Source organism: Hippichthys cyanospilos, chromosome 18 (assembly GCF_059441005.1).
Source record: "Hippichthys cyanospilos isolate Australia breed blue-spotted pipefish chromosome 18, RoL_Hcya_1.0, whole genome shotgun sequence".
NCBI lineage: Eukaryota > Metazoa > Chordata > Actinopteri > Syngnathiformes > Syngnathidae > Hippichthys > Hippichthys cyanospilos.
Genome location: NC_142386.1, coordinates 13,317,684 through 13,340,373, shown reverse-complemented (window position 1 = coordinate 13,340,373; position 22,690 = coordinate 13,317,684). Strand labels below are relative to the sequence as shown.

The following is a 22,690-nucleotide window of genomic DNA, read 5'->3' as shown; positions in this document are numbered from 1 at the left end:
TACACAGCGTCACGGACCATGAGAAACTGGCAAAATTACAGGGACGACTAGCGCGACGCAGGGACAACAGATCAACAAGTTGTGAATTAAATACACCACACTAATTGTTTAGGAAACACAAATCAGCTGGACAGAAACAAAAGGCAGGGAAAGCTGATTGGATGACACTGGAAAGGGGGGGTGCAGGGGTAGTTGCACACAGAGAAAGGTGGAACAGATCACACTAACAAGGACAGATGCGAGGTAATCAAAACAGGAACATAGAACAAGAACCCAAAACAGAAATGAACAGAAACCCCCAAATTAACACACATTCATTAAAAAAAACACACACCAACAAAACATTACATTTTTCTTTTTTATTTTGTTATCCAGCAATTATTTAGTTGTCGATCACATCATCTATTGAGAATTAAAAAAAAAAAAAACAAACAAAAAAACAATTGTTAGCGATGTCGTATTTTTATATCCAGCTCCAGAACCGCCTATCCTCATACATAACGACAGGTGGTCGTCATGTTGTGGTTACGATGTCATAACGCTTAAATGCATTAATACAATAGGCCGCCAGGGGGTGCCGTGCTCATCAATACGGCAGAAAGAGACAGAGGGTGCTGGAGCAGGAGTGGGCAGCTCCGGCCCTCGAGGGCCGGTGTCCTGCATGTTTTCCAGTTTTCTCTCCCTAGCACACCTGATTTAAACCATTAGCTAATCAACAAGGTCTGCTGGATCTTGAAAATAATCCTAATTATTTGAATCAGGTGTGTTTGAGAGAGAAAATGGGAAAACATGCAGGACACCGTCCCCCCGAGGCCTGGAATTGCCCACCCCTGGATAATCAAAGGTCTCAAACTCCAGTCCACAAAGACCACACTTCTGCATGTTATACAGTACATTTTGAACATATTCAAGGTTTTAATGATAGATATTTTTGTCCCACAAAGTAAGTTACCATAAAATAGCCTATACATTACATCTATCTATCCATTTTCTTGATCGCTGATCCTCACGGGGGTCGTGGGTGTCATGTCTGAACGTGATGGGAGAGGGTGCGGACTAGTGACGTCACGTTCGAAGTAGACGCTCACAATACGTTGTTCGGATGCGCTGTTGTATCCGGTGGAAGATCACCTGACCATGGAAAGCAGGCGCTATGACGCTCAAGTGTAATAATTGACCTTCGTGTCAACGCCAGGTAGTTTAGGGCAGGGCTAGGAACAGACTGTTTGACTCGGTCAATCTCACAGTGTTTATAAAGGTACAAGATCCCTTAATCTGTTGTGGGTTTTGAGAGGAGAAGAATACATGCATGCATATCTGAGATTGACAGAGGGTGAGGTGAAAATTAGATTATGCGTCAGATTAATTTGCAACAACGCACAGTTTAATTGTTCATTCACATACTGTACATTGGCACATACATACATACATACACACATACTGTACATACAGTACATACATACATACATACATACATACATACATACATACATACACATACATACATACATACCTACATACATACATACATACATACATACATACATACATACATACATACGTACATGTGAGCTATCTAAAATATATTTGCATACATACGTACATGTGAGCTATCTAAAGTATATTTGCATATGCCTGCAACTTCTTCTCCGAAACTGGAGAGGTCATCTGTAAAAAGAAGAACCAAATGCTGCAGAAATTATTTTAGTTTGAAAAAAAAAATATGTAAAACACCTGTCCCAGGTCACAAGCATTGTATATAACCACCATCACAATATCCTGTTGCACAGGCATTTCACTTTTGCTTTTTGTAAAAGTAACACAATACTGTCTTACTTTTTCATGAAGCTTTGCCTAAATGTCAAATGTAAATGCAATATAGTTTCATTCATCAGATGTCACCACTTTTGTGTCAAATGCATTTTGAAACACTGACACATTTTGACACAACTGCCTCATATTGGCGTAGTGTTTCAGGAAGCAGTGTCGCGACTCTCAACATGGATTCGTGTGAACTGCTTGGCGCTAGCGGCGTCAGCACTAGCAGCTGATCCATTTCAAGACAATTGCTTTAGAATGATTCAGTGGTTCAAAAAGCTTTGATTTCTCCATCATTAGTGCAGACCCAGAGTGCAGGAAGGCAGACTTGCGGGGTATGCTCAAAATAATAATAACTGCATACAGTATCAAACAACATTAAAAAAAATACTTGGTACAAAAGACTTGACTACAGGCTCTGGAAAATTCAGGAATCAAACTCACGATTACAACAAGGAACAAACAATGACCTGTGAAGAACTGAAAAGAAATAGGAAACTAAATACACTCAAAACTAATGAGACAGCAAGAAGCACCTGGACAAGACACAATTGGAACAGGGAGCCGATTGGCCAACACAAGGGAAGCAGGTTAACAAAGACAGGTGGGTGCAATGACACTGACGGGACACTCACAGTAGCAGCAGCAGCAGCACTTGCAGCACCAGCATCAGCATCATCAGGAAGGAATTGGAGGACATTTAATTGGGCTTCAAATTTCTTGAAAAGGAAATGTTTACTCGTCCTCTTCATCAATAATAGGTAATTAACTATCATAGGGTTAATTATTTTAACTTACAGATCAATGGCACATATTTCATTCCATTATTTAATAAATAAATGAATACATTTACTCTAATCTCAGTAACAGTGTTTCAGGTGACAGGGTTGCAAATCTGCGCTCATGTTAGCTTTCTATCAGGAGTAGAAACGACCTGTTTAGCTTGCTGTTACTGCTGTCCAAGAGATTTTTTTTAATCACTAGCTTATTCTGATTATAAGCAAAACAGGGTTGCGTGAGATAGAGTGACTCTTCTGGAAAACTGTTTAATGTCAAGTCCAGTGTATTATGTGATTCACTGCTTTTTCCTCATTCCTTGTGCATGTTGTGGGGCACACATTACATGAATAATAATTATTTGAAATTTTATGTTTATTAAAACAAGTGTTCCCACATTTGCAAGGTACACCAATGAAACAAATAATACCCTCAAAATTAAATTTAAATCCCATTTGAACAGTTTCATTTGAGATTCAATTTGGTCATTACAGGGTGTGGAACAGTAGAATAGAAAATAGAAAAAATGTCTTTTAGGGGTTACCCCGGACTTAGTATTTTAAAATCAGTTTTCAAGCATTCTTTTCTCTTATTTATTTTTATTTTTAGATTTGGTCTCAGTACAAGTGAATTTACTCAACTGCATGTTTTGATATTTTTTTATTTTTTTATAGATTATTTAAAATTTGATGAGTGGGACGTAAAACGTCCTCCAATTCTGGAATGGCCCTCGTAGTTGTAGTAGCAGTTAATATTATTCTACTATTATTGTCATTTTAGACACTACTGACGTTGTCTTTTGTTTTGAAAAACTACGCGGAAGCAGTACTTTGATGTTGTATTTTATTTTTGAAGGTGAACAGAAGTAGTTTGAATCATCAACTGCATTGACGCAACCTTTCTTTCTGCTCCCCGAGGCTACAACTTTAAGCAAGAGCACTGTTTTCATCAACTGGGCTCGGGCTCACTGTTTACCGGATTCGCTATGGCTGCTTGAGTACAGGGGCTGTACGGGACTATCATTCGTTTTGCCCTCTCCCGTCGTCGTTGAAATACCTGGAGAAACTTTTTTTTACCTGATAATAAAACTTTAGGACTTTTTCCACTGAGTTTTTATGTCGTGAAAGAAGGATGCAACCCCCACCGAGAAAGGTGAGTTTTTTTCCCCCCACAGTTGTGTGTAGCCTCGGAAGCTAACATTACTCGACGAAGTGGTGCATAGTTAATGGTTGCCAGACCAGGACGGCAAAACGCCACTTTTTTCTTCACATTTAGTCACTTAATCTTTTGAATTTACGTTTAATAAACTTTGGCTTGTTCCCCCAAAAGCGAAGACAACCTAGTAAAACGCTCATGTCATAGAATTTTATTTAAACCGATCCCCCTGAACGTGCCCCCGTCCCCATTTGAATTAAATGGCTTACTTGCACACAAACGTCACTTTTCCAACATTTCTTATCCTTATATTACTCGGGTTTCCATGATTAACGTCACAGGGGTGAGACGTCGGCCCACAAGTGATACGTTATAATGTTTCCAAAGTTAAAGTATATAACACTTCTCTTCACTCGCCGTAGAGGTAGCGGACGGCTGCAAGAGCGAAACGATAGCGGTTCTTCAACCGTTCTTGTATGGCGTGGGCTGTGCTGCGAGACAAGTAGCTGTCTCCCTTAAAAACACGTCGATTTTTTTAAATTAATATTTAATCCTAGTCGAATTCGAAAATAGACCTAATGTGAACATATACGTGTCGCATTAAGACACGCTCGCGATTTTGCAATGTATCGAGCCATTTGAACATAAGTAGCAAACTTTTGTAAAGGCTTTGGTTCACGTTTTTTCCCTTTCACGCCAATGGCAACGAAATTAAAATTATGTACAGTAGTTTCCTAAAAGTGCTGAAAACTCAGCAGCCCATTCGTTTTTTCTTGTCCTCGGTTTAACGAAGCACTGCACTAAGACGGAACCTAATGTATTCTGTTTGGAACACAAAAAATCTTATATTCAGGGGCGCAAATAACTTTCTTTGCCCGGTTATCAAGTGACCGCTAGAGGTTTGTTCTAGGGATGTTCAATAACTCTTTTTGTGGACCGATACTAGTAGAATATTCAACTCATCAGTATTCACTGGCACCGATATCTCTAGTACTTTTGATAAGGTGTTCATTTTTTCCCAGACCCATTGATCTCATTGGATGTACTAAAACGTAAGAAAGACTTAAGACCTCAACCATACAGGGTGTCTCCCAAAAACTGACATAATTTCTTTGCTAACAGCTAATTCTCACTCAAGTCACTGCATTTAGACAAGCGAAAGTCAACTAAAGTTTGAATGTCATCTGTGGCTGTTTTTCTTTATATTTTTTCAGAGTCAAGAATACAAGTAACTGCAGTGAAACTATTTTTTTTCTATTCATCCTGTTTGTGCAGTCTGCATTTTTTGTTTAAATTCACAAAATTGTACACCAATTGGCCATATGTTTATTTGTGAGGGCAAATAGAATCAAGACAAATATAACAAGGTACACTTAATTTTTTTTATCATTGGTGGAAGTCAAATTTATAGAAATAAGTTTGACACTGAGGGAAATGTTTTTCACCTTCCTTTGTCATCATTTTCTGCAGGTCCGGGTCACCCAGGAACTGAAACACACTCATGCCGAGCAGCTCAGCAGATTGCAAGTCAAACACCAGGCTGAGTGTGACCTCCTAGAGGACCTTAGGTGAGCAATATCAAGATAGGTTGTAAAAATCTGTAAATGTCCAATTCTGCATCATTCAAATTCCTACAAGCTAACCTAAAAGTGATAGGCTGTCTAGAGATCTGACATTCACGAATGACCCGAGTTGTTTGAATGGCTTCAGTGTGAATACACACGCCACTGTTGCCCTCCATTGTTTATGCAGGAAGCTAGGATCCTAACGCTCTCCGATTGTAAGTGGGTCTGTTCAGCAAGCGGAAAAAAAAGAAATTACACTACGTGCACTGCTCACTCCTTCTTTGCCATAGATGAGAAGAAGTTAGAACACAACAAGCTAGTTATGGAATGAAGCGTGAGGGAAGGAGGAGTAAACAACACCAGCTTGTTGGTCAGAGGTATAGAGCAGCACAAAGTCACAACGAGAAGTGAGTGGCTACAAGCTAGATTTGATAGATGTGATAGTTTTGGTCAAAACATCACAGGTGCAGTCTTCACTTGTGTTGGTCAATGCATGTAAAGTCTTCTTTATATTTGCTTATGTTTTGAAAAAAAATTGAATATTGTTTTTAGACATTCGTATGTCAAAATGAATCAATGTTTGGCAGTTACCAAGTTCCCTTTTGTAATTTATGATATGAAAAGCAGCCCTCGTCTTGTACATTTATTTTATATTCGAATGTACACATTATATTTTAGAACTGGGGTTCTCAAACATTTTGGAGTCAAGTACCCCTTTTACAACGCAAATATTCCAAGGACCCCCGTTGCAAATGTTTGCGGAAACAAAGCAAAAAAAACCCAAAAAACAAAAACAAAAAAACATTTGAGCCAATTAGACCTTTTTATTACCAATAGATTCAATTTGAAAATAAGTACTTTATATTTGTTACTTTTCAATGATACTGAAGTTTAGAAAAGAAAAACTTCAAATTGCATGTCTGCTTATAACAAACCTGCTCAATTTCCAATTATTTTGTCAAAAACAGCATGATTAAATAAAATGCCGCTTTAGCTTTGTTGGCTTCATTACCTCGTTAGCAAGCAATTGTGGACATTAAAAACATTTTGACAAATTTCAAGATTACATTTTTAAAAATATATCAAACTGGTTAAATTGATTACTTTATCATAGAGTCACAAATACATTCACAATTTAACATAAAATAAAAATAAGATAAACACAAATATATATACAGTGGGCCCCGTGTTATGAGATTAGTCCGCTCGCGGTTGTGCTCGTAAGACGAATTCATCGTATGGTGGGCAATCCAAACCTATGTTAGAGAGCTAATGCGTTTAGAACCCCAGGTAAAAACATCAAAATTGTACATACATATTAAAAATTGGTACCATCTGACATAAATGTATACAACCAGAAAACATCATTAATACAAAAATTAGAAAGGATTCACATTTGAGTGGCCTTTGTTATGCCCTTATTCCTTGTAAGGGCAGTGTACTTCGTATTTCTTGATTATCTGCAGCTTCATTTTCTTATAAATCATCTTACTTCTCTCTTTAACATCACTAGCAATCCTGGGACCCATGGCTAACCCTTTCAAGTTCGAATTAAGCAGTAAAATGCACTATAAATAGGGTTTTGTAACCACTCACAACCGTTCCACCATTTTAAAACGAGTGAGGCAGACCAGCATCTCTGTGAGGAGACGCCGACCAATTGCAGACCAGCATTGTAGTGACGTGTTGCAGGGAGGCAAGTGTGACGGCATCTGAAAATAAGTGTAATTACCTAAAAACGCTTGCAGATGACGACGAAACACCATGAATACAGCCAAGCCCCTAGGGTCATGACAGTTGTTTTTGTTGCAAAATCATGAAAATACCATAAAGAGGGGATGAAAAAACTCAGTATACCACGTTGCAACATGAAAATAACATAAGCCAGGGATGTTGGACACGGGGGTCCATTGTGTGTTTGTGCGTGTGTGTGTGTGTATATGTATGTGTGTATTATCTTTTTTTTTTTTTTTTAATACCCCAAATTATTTCACGGGCCCCCTACAATCTGGCCATGGACCCCCGGCGGTCTGCGGACCTCACTTTGAGAACCCCTGTTTTTGAAGAAACTATTGAATGTCCCACCACTCAAAGTATGACATGCATTAGTAAAGCAATGTTTTAAAATTTGAAAAAAAAAACTAGAAGAGCCAGTCCTTTGAACTGCTCTTTTTCGTGAACGTCTCACTTTAAAGAGCTAAAAGGCTCATCAGTAAGGTTGTCCGAGCGGAAGCACAGCGGCCAGATAGTAGGCTAGGTTCACACTGCAGGGCTTAACGCTCAATTCCAATTTTTTTGCGAAATCAGATATTTTTCGTGAGGTCGTTCACATTTCCAAATAAAGGCCACCTGAATGTGACCTGTGTGTGAACGGCAAAAGGATCAAAACTGTACTGCATGCGCATTGAGGACATTGTGACGTCACCGACAGCGGGCGAGTTTATGAAAGTACTTGGCAATGTTGAAATGGCTGTCATAGTGGAGCCACAATATTTTCAACCTGTTAAATATAAGGGATACATTAAAAAGGTGAAGGGTGACGTTTTTTTGTCATGTCGGCTCTCTCGCTCCCAGCATGAGCTCATTGAGAAAGAATGAGAGACACAGACTGACGGACAAAATACTCCTGTCTCTCCCCCTATTGATTTGTCTTCACTTTGTCCACTATTGTTGTTTCATTTTTTCCACGCTCCTTTTTGAGCGTATAATTGTGACGTTTGTTACGTCCAGGTCGGACAAATGCGACCAGACCGCTTAGACTGAAGTTGCATGCCAAATGATTGGATACGCATCGGATTTAGTACCACATTTAAGTGTCCTGGGTCGCTTTTGTAAAAATCCAATATGTGTTGTTCACACTGACATCAAAAGATCAGATACAGGTCGGATAGTGATGAAAAACAGAATTGTGTCACTTCAGGCTGCAGTGTGAACCTAACCGTATTATTTCTAAAATGTATTTCAATACTTGATTAGTCAAAGCTTGCGGTAGAGCTTTTCACGCTGCCATTGACTTAAGAGCCTGACAGCTCCCCACTTCCTGTCTGTGGCTGCTGGCGTAGCTCTGAAACTTCATAACAGCTGGGCATCAAGACACGAGACAGTCGCCAGATGTTCCCGTGTCCACAGCTATGAGAGTAACAGACAGTGGGGAGGATGCTCCCAGTAAGTTGTCAGATCGTTTGGAGGCGCGGCGGTCGAGTCCAGACATGTTTAGTGGCTTTGTGATGGTTTTTGCTGCGCTCCGGTTTTCTCCCTGGGGTGCTGACCTCTCCCGTTCAAGTACACCCACACAAAACAGCGTCAACAACAATATCTCCTCATACCTTTGTTCCTAGGCATGTAAATCAACTTGAATGTGGTGGAATGTGACCTATTTGTCTTACTTGACTCTTTGCCTTTGGAGTGAGCAAATAACTACATATATATAACTATACAATATAACTGTATACAGTGATCCCTCCTACTTCACGGTCTCAGATATCGCGGTCTCATTACTTCGCGGATTTTTGCAGGAAAAATTAAAAATATTTCAAAAGTAAATAATTTAAAAAATGCGCAAAAATGGAAAAAATTTTGAAAAAAGCAAAAAAGTACATTATAGAGTAGTGTATTCATCAAATAACTAAGTAATATTAGTTAATAACTATGTTAAGAATTCTTCAAGCGTTTGTGTTTTTTTTTTATCTTATTTGGAAATGTATGCTTTTAATTTGTCAGGTCGCGTTGCATTTCTGTTTCCTGTTTTAGGTTCTCTGTGCGTCATTCGGCTCGTTACGGTGACGTGAATGACAACTGACAACGTAAGCTCATATTTATAGTTTATTATCATTTATGTTGATAACACACGCTACTGCCTATCTCTAGTAAGCGATGAGTGTTTATTCTGTTTATGTGTTCGTTTGTGTAGAGGTTGCACTTTATAGTTAGTAGTTGTGGTTAGTTGTTGCTAACCCGCTAATGTCAGCTAAAAATACAGTAAATTCATACATTAAAGTTCGACAAGTGTTTATATGTTAGTTGACTGACTTTAACATTGTTGTTGATTTATTATTCAACAGATACTACATGATACACTATACATGAACCCAAAATAATTGTGAAGTTTAACGTGATGACTTGCGTACTACCTGAGTCTTGGTGCAGATAACCAGTCCTGAGAACAAATTCTCAACAAACTAAGTAATATTAGTTTTTTCATGAATATACAATAATGTTAATAATGTTAATAAGGATAATGTAATGTTAAATAATAGGACAAAGGAAATAAAATACCCAAAAAATACACAAAAAAAAGGGATTGTTTATGGTTACTGCGGCTATTTTGGGGCGTACATAGAAATCTAGGAACTGATACCCTACTTCGCGGGTTTCAGACTTCGCGGGGGTTGACACCCCCCCATTAACCGCGAAGTAGGAGGGATCACTGTATAACTAAAATAACTACAATAGCCGGAAAACAGACAACCTGGGATCTATTATAAATGTTAGTGACTGGTTGGACTATTTTTAGGCTGATGCCAATATGTAACAATGCTTATCAACAGTTTGATAAAAATAAAAAAGAAATATAATAAAATTGTAAAGAAGAAACTAGCTTCTTTTTTTTGGGTCCCTGAACTTCTAGCACAATTAACAGGGTTCTATGTTAAAGCTATTCTGGAAATTGTGGTGATGCTGCCAGAAGCAGTACTGGCTCTGTACAGCCATGTTATAATTCAGCCAAGTTGATGTTTTTTCACAAATATACTGTATACTATTAGCAATTATTAGGATAGGATATCGTTTTAACTTTGATGAGTCCTGTTTTTTTTTTTTTTTTTGATTCTTATCCCTATCAATTCTAGATTCAGATTCTTAACAACAAATAATGATGATAATAACATTAGCACATTAAAAGAATGTTAAAAAAGGGAAGTAGCTTGATATTTTCAGACAAATCTTATGAGCTTCTCTTGTTCTTTAATTTCATGAACCTTTAAATGTGAACTTTAGAGCTGTTTTTAACCAGTTTATGTCACGGGGGAGTACGGCGGTTGAGGAGGCCGGCATGGTTGCAGAGGAGGAGGACCCAAAAGCAGGGGAGCGTCGGGACAGGGGGTTGATTAAATCCATTTATTTATAAACGAACGGGAACAAAAGCGAGAAAAACAGGACGGCAAAAAACTCGAACTAAGGGCGCAGGCAGGCTGGCAAAACAGAAAGCAAAACACTATGGACAGGCTGGCAGGAAAACACGGAGCTGAGGGACTCGGGGCAAGACGGGACTACGAGACAATACGATAGAGACAATATGACATGACGTGACAGAGACAATGATCCGACACGGGCTGTAACAGACACTAGGCTTAAATACATTCACAAACTAATCAAACTAACACATGGCAGCTGGGCAGGGACAACAGGCAAAGGGAGCAGATTGGAGGACACGAGGCGCAGGTAACAGACAGGTGGACTAAATCAAAACTAACGCAGGGAGACGCGACAGGGGCAGAAACCGGAACTATAAACGTAAGCAGAAACAGAACCCCTCAAAATAAACCCACAACCCAACAAACCATGACAGAACCCCCCTCTCAAGGGACGGATCCCAGACGTCCCAAAACAAACCGACAAGCAAACAAAACCGAGGCAGGGTGGGCGGAAGGGGGACCGGAGGAGGGCACAGGAGAAAAACAAAAACAGTCCAAAGGCACCCCTGGTGCCAAACGGGATGCACCCGAGGGGGAAAGTCCAGAGGACGACCCGGTCGCCAGAGCGAGTCAGGCGGGCGACCCGGTCGCCAGACGAAAGGTGCCCTGCGGGGCGAGTCAGGTGGGCGGCCCGGACGCCAGACAAGAGACGCCCGGCGAGGCGAATCAGGCGGGCGGCCAGGACGCCAGAGCAGATGTGCCCGGCGGGCCGAGTCAGGTGGGCGGCCCGGACGCCAGACAAGAGGCGCCCGGCGAGGCGAATCAGGCGGGCGGCCAGGACGCCAGAGCAGATGTGCCCGGCGGGCCGAGTCAGGCGGGCGACCTGGGCGCCCGATGGCGAACAGCAAGCCACCCCAGGTAGGCTTGTATCCCGGTTGCCCCTGAAGATCGGCAGGCGGGGCGTCAGGCGAGAGCGGAGACGTCGGCAGGGCGGCGTCAGGCGAGAGCGGAGGCGTCGGCTGGACGCCGTCAGGCCGGTGCGGAGGCGTCGGCTGGACGCCGTCAGGCCGGTGCGGAGGCGTCGGCTGGACGCCGTCAGGCCGGTGCGGAGGCGTCGGCTGGACGCCGTCAGGCCGGTGCGGAGGCGTCGGCTGGACGCCGTCAGGCCGGTGCGGAGGCGTCGGCTGGACGCCGTCAGGCAGGTGCGGAGGCGTCGGCTGGACGCCGTCAGGCAGGTGCGGAGGCGTCGGCTGGACGCCGTCAGGCAGGTGCGGAGGCGTCGTCGGGGTGCCATCAGGGAACAGCCACTGGGTGCAGACCACAGACACGAGTGAGAGCACAAGACTGACCTGGGACAGGGGCGACCACAGGGAACCGTCTGGCATCTCTGTCGTCTGCGGCAATGGTGGCATGGCTGACAGCTCAGGCGACTGCGGCTGCCGCGCCGAGGCTGGCGGCTCAGGAGGCTGTGGCAGCGGCGCAGAGGCTGGCGGCTCAGGAGGCTGAGGCGCCGTGGCTGGTGGCTCAACAGGCTGAGGCTGCGGCGCCGTGGCTGGTGGCTCAGGAGGCTGAGGCAGCGGCGCAGAGGCTGGCGGCTCAGGAGGCTGAGGCGCCGTGGCTGGTGGCTCAACAGGCTGAGGCTGCGGCACCGTGGCTGGCAGCACTGGGAACGGCAGGCTGGACAGAGACAGCCACTGGGGGCCAATCAGAAACGGCGGGGATGCCAGGAGACTGACTTGGGATGACTGAGGCAGACGGGCGACTGGCTTTGGAGTCAGACGGGCGACTGGCTTTGGAGGCAGACGGGCGACTGGCTTGGGAGGCAGACGGGCGACTGGCTTGGGAGGCAGACGGGCGACTGGCTTGGGAGGCAGACGGGCAGGGTGCACAGAGGCCGGGGTCCGGCTCGCAGGGTGCACAGAGGCCGGGGTCCGGCTCGCAGGGTGCACAGAGGCCGGGGTCCGGCTCGCAGGGTGCACAGAGGCCGGGGTCCGGCTCGCAGGGTGCACAGAGGCCGGGGTCCGGCTCGCAGGGTGCACAGAGGCCGGGGTCCGGCTCGCAGGGTGCACAGAGGCCGGGGTCCGGCTCGCAGGGTGCACAGAGGCCGGGGTCCGGCTCGCAGGGGTCACAGAGGCCGGGGTCCGGCTCGCAGGGGTCACAGAGGCCGGGGTCCGGCTCGCAGGGGTCACAGAGGCCGGGGTCCGGCTCGCAGGGGTCACAGAGGCCGGGGTCCGGCTCGCAGGGGTCACAGAGGCCGGGGTCCGGCTCGCAGGGGTCACAGAGGCCGGGGTCCGGCTCGCAGGGGTCACAGAGGCCGGGGTCCGGCTCGCAGGGGTCACAGAGGCCGGGGTCCGGCTCGCAGGGGTCACAGAGGCCGGGGACCGGCTCGCAGGGTTCACAGAGGCCGGGGGCCGGCTCGCAGGGGTCACAGAGGCCGGGCGCCGGCTCGCAGGGGTCACAGAGGCCGGGGTCCGGCTCGCAGGGGTCACAGAGGCCGGGGTCCGGCTCGCAGGGGTCACAGAGGCCGGGGTCCGGCTCGCAGGGGTCACAGAGGCCGGGGACCGGCTCGCAGGGGTCACAGAGGCCGGGGACCGGCTCGCAGGGTTCACAGAGGCCGGGGGCCGGCTCGCAGGGGTCACAGAGGCCGGGCGCCGGCTCGCAGGGGTCACAGAGGCCGGGGACCGGCTCGCAGGGTTCACAGAGGCCGGGGGCCGGCTCGCAGGGGTCACAGAGGCCGGGCGCCGGCTCGCAGGGGTCACAGAGGCCGGGCGCCGGCTCGCAGGGGTCGCAGAGGCCGGGGACCGGCTCGCAGGGTTCGCAGAGGCCGGGGACCGGCTCGCAGGGTTCGCAGAGACCGGGGACCGGCTCGCAGGGTTCGCAGAGGCCGGGCGCCGGCTCGCTGGGACAGGGGCGGTCTGCCGCCTTGGCGCTGGGACAGGGGCGGTCTGCCGCCTTGGCGCAGGGACAGGGGCGGGTAGCCGCCTTGGCGCAGGGACAGGTAGCCGCCTTGGCGCAGGGACAGGTAGCCGCCTTGGCGCAGGGACAGGTAGCCGCCTTGGCGCAGGGACAGGTAGCCGCCTTGGCGCTGGGACAGGGGCGGGTAGCCGCCTTGGCGCTGGGACAGGGGCGGGTAGCCGCCTTGGCGCTGGGACAGGGGCGGGTGCCGCTTCAGCCCGCCGGCAGGAAGTTTGGGGAACAGAGACCGGTGGTACAGACGCGACAGGAGCTTGGGACAGGCTGCAAGAAGAGGGTGGTACAGGACAGGAGGAAGTAGGCAGGGCGCGGCAAGAGGGGGACACAGAGACAGGAGGGAACGGATCGGAAGGCTGAACAGATGGGTTCTGGTGGTCACTGGGGCGGTGGCCTTTTCGCGGGCCCCTCCACCGGCGGCCACGAAATGCCAACCGGGAGCCCACGAAAAGGTCACGGTCAAATAGGGGCTCTGAATCGGAGTCTTCGGACGAACTGTAAAAGGACTGGCCGGACTGATAGTCAAAATCTGAATCAAAATCATAATCAGAGGTGCACGGGCTCGAATACGGAATATGATAAAAAGTGTTGACGGAAGAGGGACGCGGGTAAACAAAATCCGGACCGGTACTGGAACGAAACGTGACGAAAGGAGGGCAATCCTCGATATCGGAAAAATCTGAGTCCAACGTACAGTAAGGTGCGCGAACAGGAGAGGAAGGGTGATCGGGTGTGCGGACAGAAGGTGAACTACGCAAATCAGAAAAATCGGAACTACAAAAAACGTGCGGGGACAGAATCGTGTCGTATGGGAGGTCGGAGGAACACGAGGGAAACGCGGAAGTAACAGACGCGGGGGGCGGATCAGAAGCGGGGACAGACGCGGACTCGGAGGGGAGAAACACGGAAGAAAAAACAAGAGGTCTCACACTGGGGGAACGGGGCTGACCGGCGGGCTGAGAACGGATGCGGGCGGGGCGGCGGCGTCGAGTCCGCCGACGCGGACTTCCCGCTGGGTCCTGTGCTGGTCGGATCATTCTGTCACGGGGGAGTACGGCGGTTGAGGAGGCCGGCATGGTTGCAGAGGAGGAGGACCCAAAAGCAGGGGAGCGTCGGGACAGGGGGTTGATTAAATCCATTTATTTATAAACGAACGGGAACAAAAGCGAGAAAAACAGGACGGCAAAAAACTCGAACTAAGGGCGCAGGCAGGCTGGCAAAACAGAAAGCAAAACACTATGGACAGGCTGGCAGGAAAACACGGAGCTGAGGGACTCGGGGCAAGACGGGACTACGAGACAATACGATAGAGACAATATGACATGACGTGACAGAGACAATGATCCGACACGGGCTGTAACAGACACTAGGCTTAAATACATTCACAAACTAATCAAACTAACACATGGCAGCTGGGCAGGGACAACAGGCAAAGGGAGCAGATTGGAGGACACGAGGCGCAGGTAACAGACAGGTGGACTAAATCAAAACTAACGCAGGGAGACGCGACAGGGGCAGAAACCGGAACTATAAACGTAAGCAGAAACAGAACCCCTCAAAATAAACCCACAACCCAACAAACCATGACAGTTTAGCCATTTTTATCAGCTATGTTTTTGAGAACCTCCAGGAAATGCAATAATAATACAATGCAGCTGTTTTAGAAAAAGAAATACATGACAAACACGAAGCTGCATTTGAAGAGAAAGTAAGGAAATGCATTAATCTCACTAGTTTATGTAACCATAATACAGTCAGTATGTATATATGTACAGTATGTATGCAGGTTGCAGCTGTGTATGCTATTGCTAAATATTTGGTAGGTATATGCATTTCTATGTTGACTGACAATTTTAGTTGGAGTTTCACTTGTCTTAACGTTGGCATCAGACAAACTTAGACTGCAGACTGGAACTGCTCTTCTTAACGCTTGTCGTCAGCCAAGGTGGCTTGCCCGGCTAACGTCCAGCAAGGTCACAGACCCCGAGATCCTCACAGGGGGTCCCTGTGGCCGCCGCAGTTAGGGGAAAACCCTCCACTCACGACTAGTATCACCGCCGTAGATCAGGCAGCGGAGTGGACCGAGTCAAGTGGCTGGAGGAGACAGATCAGGCGCTGTGCATCTGTGCCGTAGCTTCAGGGGCACGAGGAGCTAGGCACTGCAATACACATATATGGGTCTAACTAGGAACCAAAATTCAACACCTGACGTTTTGAAAGCTGAATGATTCCGGGATAACATGAATTGTTGTTTTGATTGCACTCTCTTACTGATTCTGCGTGCCCAACACTATTGGCCCTATTGGGCCACTTATACTGACCTGCAAGTGTCCCGATATCCACGTGGGGGCCACCCTTAATGTAGCTCCCTCAGTGCTTCCTCTAGGATTTTCTTCAGCATCAGGAGCAGGCGTTCCGAGAAACTTGTTGTGCTTGACTACCGTGATCCCAAGCAATTGGGGAATTACTCGACGTGCGACATTCTAGTACTAATAATAACTTTCTGCACTGGTAACACTGATTGTACCAACAAAACCGCACAGGTTTTGACCACACACCTTCAAAAGAGGTACAGTGTTACAATATTTGCTGAAAAACACACAATGCTACATTCCGAGGTAAAGACCCAGCCAACAAGGCTGATAAAAAGACAACAAACACGGAACAAAGAAAAAACGAACAGGGAAAAAAACCACGAAAGCCACAGTTAATGTAGCTCCAGTTATTGCGTTGGATGATCAACATTATCCGTGATAGAAAACATTGTCTTTGTCCGTCTCTTGGACAACTGGAGCCACTGTATGAGTTACCTTCTCATCATTATTTCTATGTTAGGGGTCTACAGGCTCTTAGTTATGTGACAACCTGGTTGTTGTCTTATGCGACATGCTAGCCTTGGTGTTAACAACGGACATTTGGACACACATCTGTGTGTCTGATGTCACTTCTCTGCCTCACAGTACTGTGAGTTAATGTGGGGTTTTATGTAAAGCGTGTAACTTTGCAAGCTGCACTTTCATGGATCTCATGCAGTGCAAGCCTGTGAGAGAGGCAATAGAAATGATGTTAAGCACTTGTGGTGTTCTGATATTTTATTTTTGTTTATGCAACAATTGGAATTTATAGTATTTTATTGTGTGAAGGCCATCATTCTAGTAATTCATCATTTCCAAAATGTTTTTATAATTCCTTATTTTCCACCCTTTTAATAATCCACAACTCATTTCCAATGGGAGGGTTTCCCATTCATTCCCAATGGGGGATATTTTGAGCTTTTCCCATTTCATTTCATTTCAACATTTAACTCATTCATATAGCCTTATGGCTCATTCCCATACCCACACAATTTCCACTTTTTTCAGTTTTTGCCTTGTAACCTTTACATTATTTAGTCCATTCAAATAGTTCCAACTTTATATGTTAAAGATTGTTCTTTCCACTGCCATACACCTGACCCATGAATTGACATTTTTGCCATTCAAATACCGAAACAATTTCCACTTTTTTCTGTGTTTACCCAGTATTTTCTACATTATTTGGCCTATTAAAACTGTTCAAACCTTATATGTTAGATTGTTTTTTTTCCACTGCCATATACAGTGGTACCTCGGTACTCGACCATAATCCGTTCTGAGGTGGTCTTCGAGCACCGATTTGTTCGAACACCGAAACCAATTTTCCCATAAGAAATAATGGAAAGTATGTGTGCACAAGTAAATGTGCACAAGCAGTACATGATAAAGATAAATAAAGCATTATAAACCATTTTGTATAATTTACTTATGTTTTGGAGAGTGCTTGATGGCATAAAGGAATGGATGTGGAGAGATCGGGAGGGGGGGTTACTCCTTGGAAGGGGAATCCCCTTCCATGTTTACGCTAGGTAACTGCGACGCGAGGTTGGACACTCGTACACCACTTTCATATTTTGCTATAATTTCCTTCTTCAATTCAATAGTGGTCCTCACTGTTTTCCTCTTTGCCTTCCCCTTATCACTGTCTTTCTTTGGAGCCATTATTAAGGGCTAGAGCAACACAAAAAAGTTTAAATCCGGGAAGAAATACTCGAACAAACTGCGTACGTCTTACTCCGCTGGCGGTCTGAATTGAACTGCCGCTTACCCGCTGGCCGAGAAGGGCCGAGGAGCGCGTTCGGGTCGGCTCGGCTAGTCGAGAACCGAAAATCTGTTCGAGGTCCGATGCATTTTCTACTTGAATTTTTTGGTCGAGCACCGATTTGGTCGAGTATAGAGGCGGTCGAGTACCGAGGTACCACTGTACTTGTTTTTCCCTATTAATTCACGTTTTTGCTATTCGAATACCCACACAATTTCCACTTTTTTCTGTGTTTACCCAGTATTTTCTACATTATTTGGCCTATTAAAACTGTTCAAACCTTATATGTTAGATTGTTTTTTTTCCACTGCCATATACAGTGGTACCTCGGTACTTGACCATAATCCGTTCTGAGGTGGTGGTCGAGCACCGATTTGTTCGAACACCGAAACCAATTTTCCCATAAGAAATAATGGAAAGTATGTGTGCACAAGTAAATGTGCACAAGCAGTACATGATAAAGATAAATAAAGCATTATAAACCATTTTGTATAATTTACTTATGTTTTGGAGAGTGCTTGATGGCATAAAGGAATGGATGTGGAGAGATCGGGAGGGGGGGTTACTCCTTGGAAGGGGAATCCCCTTCCATGTTTACGCTAGGTAACTGCGACGCGAGGTTGGACACTCGTACACCACTTTCATATTTTGCTATAATTTCCTTCTTCAATTCAATAGTGGTCCTCACTGTTTTCCTCTTTGCCTTCCCCTTATCACTGTCTTTCTTTGGAGCCATTATTAAGGGCTAGAGCAACACAAAAAAGTTTAAATCCGGGAAGAAATACTCGAACAAACTGCGTACGTCTTACTCCGCTGGCGGTCTGAATTGAACTGCCGCTTACCCGCTGGCCGAGAAGGGCCGAGGAGCGCGTTCGGGTCGGCTCGGCTAGTCGAGAACCGAAAATCTGTTCGAGGTCCGATGCATTTTCTACTTGAATTTTTTGGTCGAGCACCGATTTGGTCGAGTATAGAGGCGGTCGAGTACCGAGGTACCACTGTACTTGTTTTTCCCTATTAATTCACGTTTTTGCTATTCGAATACCCACACAATTTCCACTTTTTTCAGTTTTTCCCTTGTATCTTCTACATTATTTGGCCTATTCACACCGTTCCAACTTTATATATTAAAGATTGTTCTTTCCTCTGTCGTGCACTTCCTTTCACTGATTTATTTATGGTTTTGTAATTTGAATTCACACACAATTTCCACTTTTTTTCAGTTTTTCCCTTGTATCTTCTACATTATTTGGCCTATTCAAACCATTCCAACTTTGTAATATTCACACTTCTTCACAGATTCAACCCATTCGAACATTCAACGTCATTCCACCATTCATGCCTCTACCTTCAGCGCTTACGCCTTCATGCGCAATTTCTTCAGGAATGACACATTTTCTAGTTTTTATTATTACTTATTTAAGACAGGATATTCAAATATGTTATGTACTAGTTAATATTTTGAGCTGGACCAACAATGTTTCACTTGACTAAATCACTGCTCCCCTGAGACATTGCTGAACTTAATGTAGTTTTGTTAAAAAAAAAAAAAAAAAATTTGGATTCACTTTTATTGTTTCCTTTCAATAAATTGACTCGGTCTCCGCAGATTCACAAAACAGTTGACTCAGACTCCGGTCCAAAAAAAAAGTGACATCCCTATTTAAAATTGAACAGAAAATGATTGGAGAAGTTTCAAACTTGAATGAATCTTGATTAATCCCTGATGTGAATGAGCATTAGCTACCTTTGCTGACATTCAAACATTTCCGATCACTTGGATAGGGGCTTAGTAATCAATACAAAACTGAAGTAGCTTCCATGAGGATGTTTTTTTAATGATTTAAGCCAGCGAGTTTCAAATGGGGCTATGTGAATGCACTTCATGTGGGTACATCAGAGTTTAAGAGGATTTCTGTAACTGCAAATGTGGTTTAATGCATTTTAATGCCGTTACAGGAATGGTATGTTTCTTCTCAAATTAAGAGATAGTCAGTTTGAACATGAAGCAACTTCTTACTAAATCGTGTGATTGCGATTCTTATGCAAAACATTGTAAGCTTTTGTATTGTTGAGTTTTATACAGATGTGCATTTGTCATTAGTAATGCCGTTTTCCGGCAGGCTTGCCAGATATAAACAGATGTTGCATGAGCTATCGTCTGACTTGGTCAGTAAAATACAGGGAGAGAGGCCAGTCAAACTTTTTGGTCAAATGTTGACCTTTGACCTGCTTACCCAATTCCAGCTTTCAGTCCAGATCCACACCAACTCTTACCCGATAGTCGCCCAGCCAGCCAGTAATGATCAAACTCGTCAACCCTGCAAAGGGACAGTGCTGCCACAGCCGGGTTCCGGTGTCCGCCCCGTTTGGGGTAAAGATCTTTGCCTGATAGTTTTGACAATATTGCAATTTATTGCAGCTATATTGAGGATGTTTGAAGATGATTTACAATTAAAATTTAATAAAATGTGTACAAGATAGAAATGAATTTATACAGCGTATAAGTGTATTAATGTTTTTAACTTTTAAGCAAAACTTGACCTAATTTGTCAGAGACAGTCTGTATGGAGGGACTAATGACTATGTTGTGTTATATGTATAATGCCAAACAAACAGACAAAACAAGTGTTTGTTGATTTTCATATTTCACATTCCTTTTTTGCAGAACTTTTAGTCAAAAAAGAGCATCTGTCGAGCGGGACTACGCCCAGGTAAGGAAATACTCTTTCATGTCCTAAATCTCTATTGGCCTGTCTAATTTGTTGATTATATTTAGGCGTCATCATGGTGTTATTATCGAAATGTATTATTCTCATGTGTGGTAAGAAGACACAACCTGAATAAGATATCCTCCCAGGTGTAGTTTGTAGCTGCAGCTTCTAGAAGGTTGTCAATCGGATGTCTGGGGAAAAAAAATAAAATAAATCTCTTTGGCGGTGTTGTGGCGTTACATCCCTGTGAGGAATGTCCCGCTCCATTGTGAAGAGAGGGGGCACGTTTGTGGTCCCCCTAGCAACCCCAAAATGTCTGCTTTCCCATTTGTCCAAGGCACTTCCTCTGCCTTGTGTGGTGTTTGCTCGGCCGTCTGCGCCGTTAAACATAAACTGTCCGAATTTCACCAACATGTTATGGATGGTGTGGATTTTTAAAATACTTTGTACTTTGGTTTATAATAACCGAAACAACTTAGGTTGATGTCGAATAGACTGAGGTTCCAGCTCAGCAGCTCTCATATCGACAGACGGCTCCACTCCCAATGTGGTTTGAGCATTGAACAATCAAATTGAATAATTGAATAATCACATTCAGAATATGATATGTGAGTGGAAAAAAAAGTTAAGCTCTGAGCCACAGTTGCTATTCTGTTGTGGTGTTTGCTTTGTTTCCTTGTACAAGTTTAAATGTTAAGAGAAATGTTGGGCAATGCCAGATCCACAGATCTGAAATGACTCAGTTTTTCTATCTGTATATGTACAACAACAAGTTTTAGATCTGAAGATCAGCTTTATCCCACTTCTACTGGTACGTTTGATTTCCTATTACACGTTTAATTTTGTTTTAGATATCCTAGAATGCACTAGGTGGAGTTACTGATTTTTTTTCTGCATCTATATGTAGGATAAAAGTGAGCTCTGAGCTTTGTTTATGTTCCAGTCATCCTAATGTTTAAATGTTAAGAGATTATAAAATAGTCACAGAATACAATCTGAAGTCAACCTGTTTTCCTACTCTATTAAAAAGTTTAGCCCGGAGCTTCAGATGCTAATATGTGTGCTGTGTATTTGTACAAAAGTGTAAATGTTATGAGATTTTTTATTTATGTATTTATTTTTTTGATAAATCAAGTGAGCACTGGAATTAAGCATTTTGCTGCACAAATCTGAATGGGTAGCACTCACCGCCTCAGGTATTTTGCTTATGCTGTCATGCTTAACTCATTCAGTGCCATCCAGTTGTAATGGATCTTTTGACTTTCTTTTACTCCTTGACACTGGACACTTATTGCTTAATATGGCACAATGTGTTATTTTTGCACTTGGCTTCTAGTGAAAACCTTTGAGCCTGGAAAGGGGCTCCTCCTTTTTGGGGTCCCTTCTGAAGGTTTCTTAATTTCCTCCGATGGAGTTTTTGAGTTTTTCCTTCCCCTTCTGAGAGCTTTGTTCAGGGGATGCCCTTGTGTATTTGTGATGTCCTATGTGACACTATCTGTGATTTCTCTTCACTTGTGAAGCCCTTTTGAGACTGATGATTCAAGGCTATATAAATAAACTTGACTTGACTTCTGTAGCTGTCATTGGAGCCCAGTATAAATGAATCTTTAGTACTGAATGAGTTCATATCCTGGTAAAAGTTTTAATGTTCAGGTAAATAATAATAATAATAAATAATAATAGTATTAATAATACTAAATAAATACTAAATACTAAATGAATGCTAAAAAAATAATCAAGCCAACTGAAGTAAACTAAGTCAGGTACAAAGTTTTTAGCTCTGAACCTCAGTTACCTCTCCCGTTGTGCATCATACATCGCTGGCTTGCTGATGCCTCTCATTTTTGTCTACGGGCAGTAGGCGGGGAACAGCTGAACTGGTTGCTAGCCAATTGCAGGACACACCGAGACAAACAACCATTCACACTCTCAACCACATCTAAGGGCAGTTTGCAGAATCCAATACACCAATCATGTATGTTTTTGGAGTGTGGGAGAAAGCCAAATGCCCCAGAGAACCCACGCGGGCTCGGGGGAGAACATGCCAACTCCACACAGAAAGGCCAGGGCGAGCTAGAATTGAACTTAGGACTGAACTGTGAGGCAGATGTGCTAACCACTCTTTAACTGAGCTGTTGTGCTTCATATCATATCCAAAGTTGACATGGTTGCAATACGGTTTTGACTAGACAGTGATTGATCCTCCAAATTCATGAAAACACAAATCCATGTTGCTTTTTACAAGTGGTCCGCCTCGTCTCTTGGCTGTGACTCATTCCAAAGGGTGCAGTCTCCGCACTGGGCTGTGGTGAACGTCTATAGAGAGAAGAACAATGTACAGAAATGAAGCATCGCAAGCTTTGTAGCCTGGTCTTGTGAAGGGATATGAAATTACCCAAGTTGTTTGTTTATGAAGGCATCTCAAAATGGAAACATCCAAGTCATC

At 44.4% G+C, this 22,690-nt stretch overlaps 1 protein-coding gene across 1 annotated transcript in view; it reads left to right on the top strand.

The window, feature by feature from the left end:
- The first annotated feature begins 3,512 nt into the window (after positions 1–3,512).
- LOC148409070 (F-BAR and double SH3 domains protein 2-like) overlaps positions 3,513–22,690 on the top strand; it is a 43,400-nt gene continuing 24,222 nt past the window's right edge. The window contains exons 1-3 of the mRNA XM_088441625.1: positions 3,513–3,747; positions 5,221–5,318; positions 20,199–20,244. Of these exons, the coding sequence (XP_088297751.1) occupies positions 3,727–3,747; positions 5,221–5,318; positions 20,199–20,244 (165 nt within the window). The 5' untranslated portion in view covers positions 3,513–3,726. The remainder of the gene's footprint in view (positions 3,748–5,220; positions 5,319–20,198; positions 20,245–22,690) is intronic.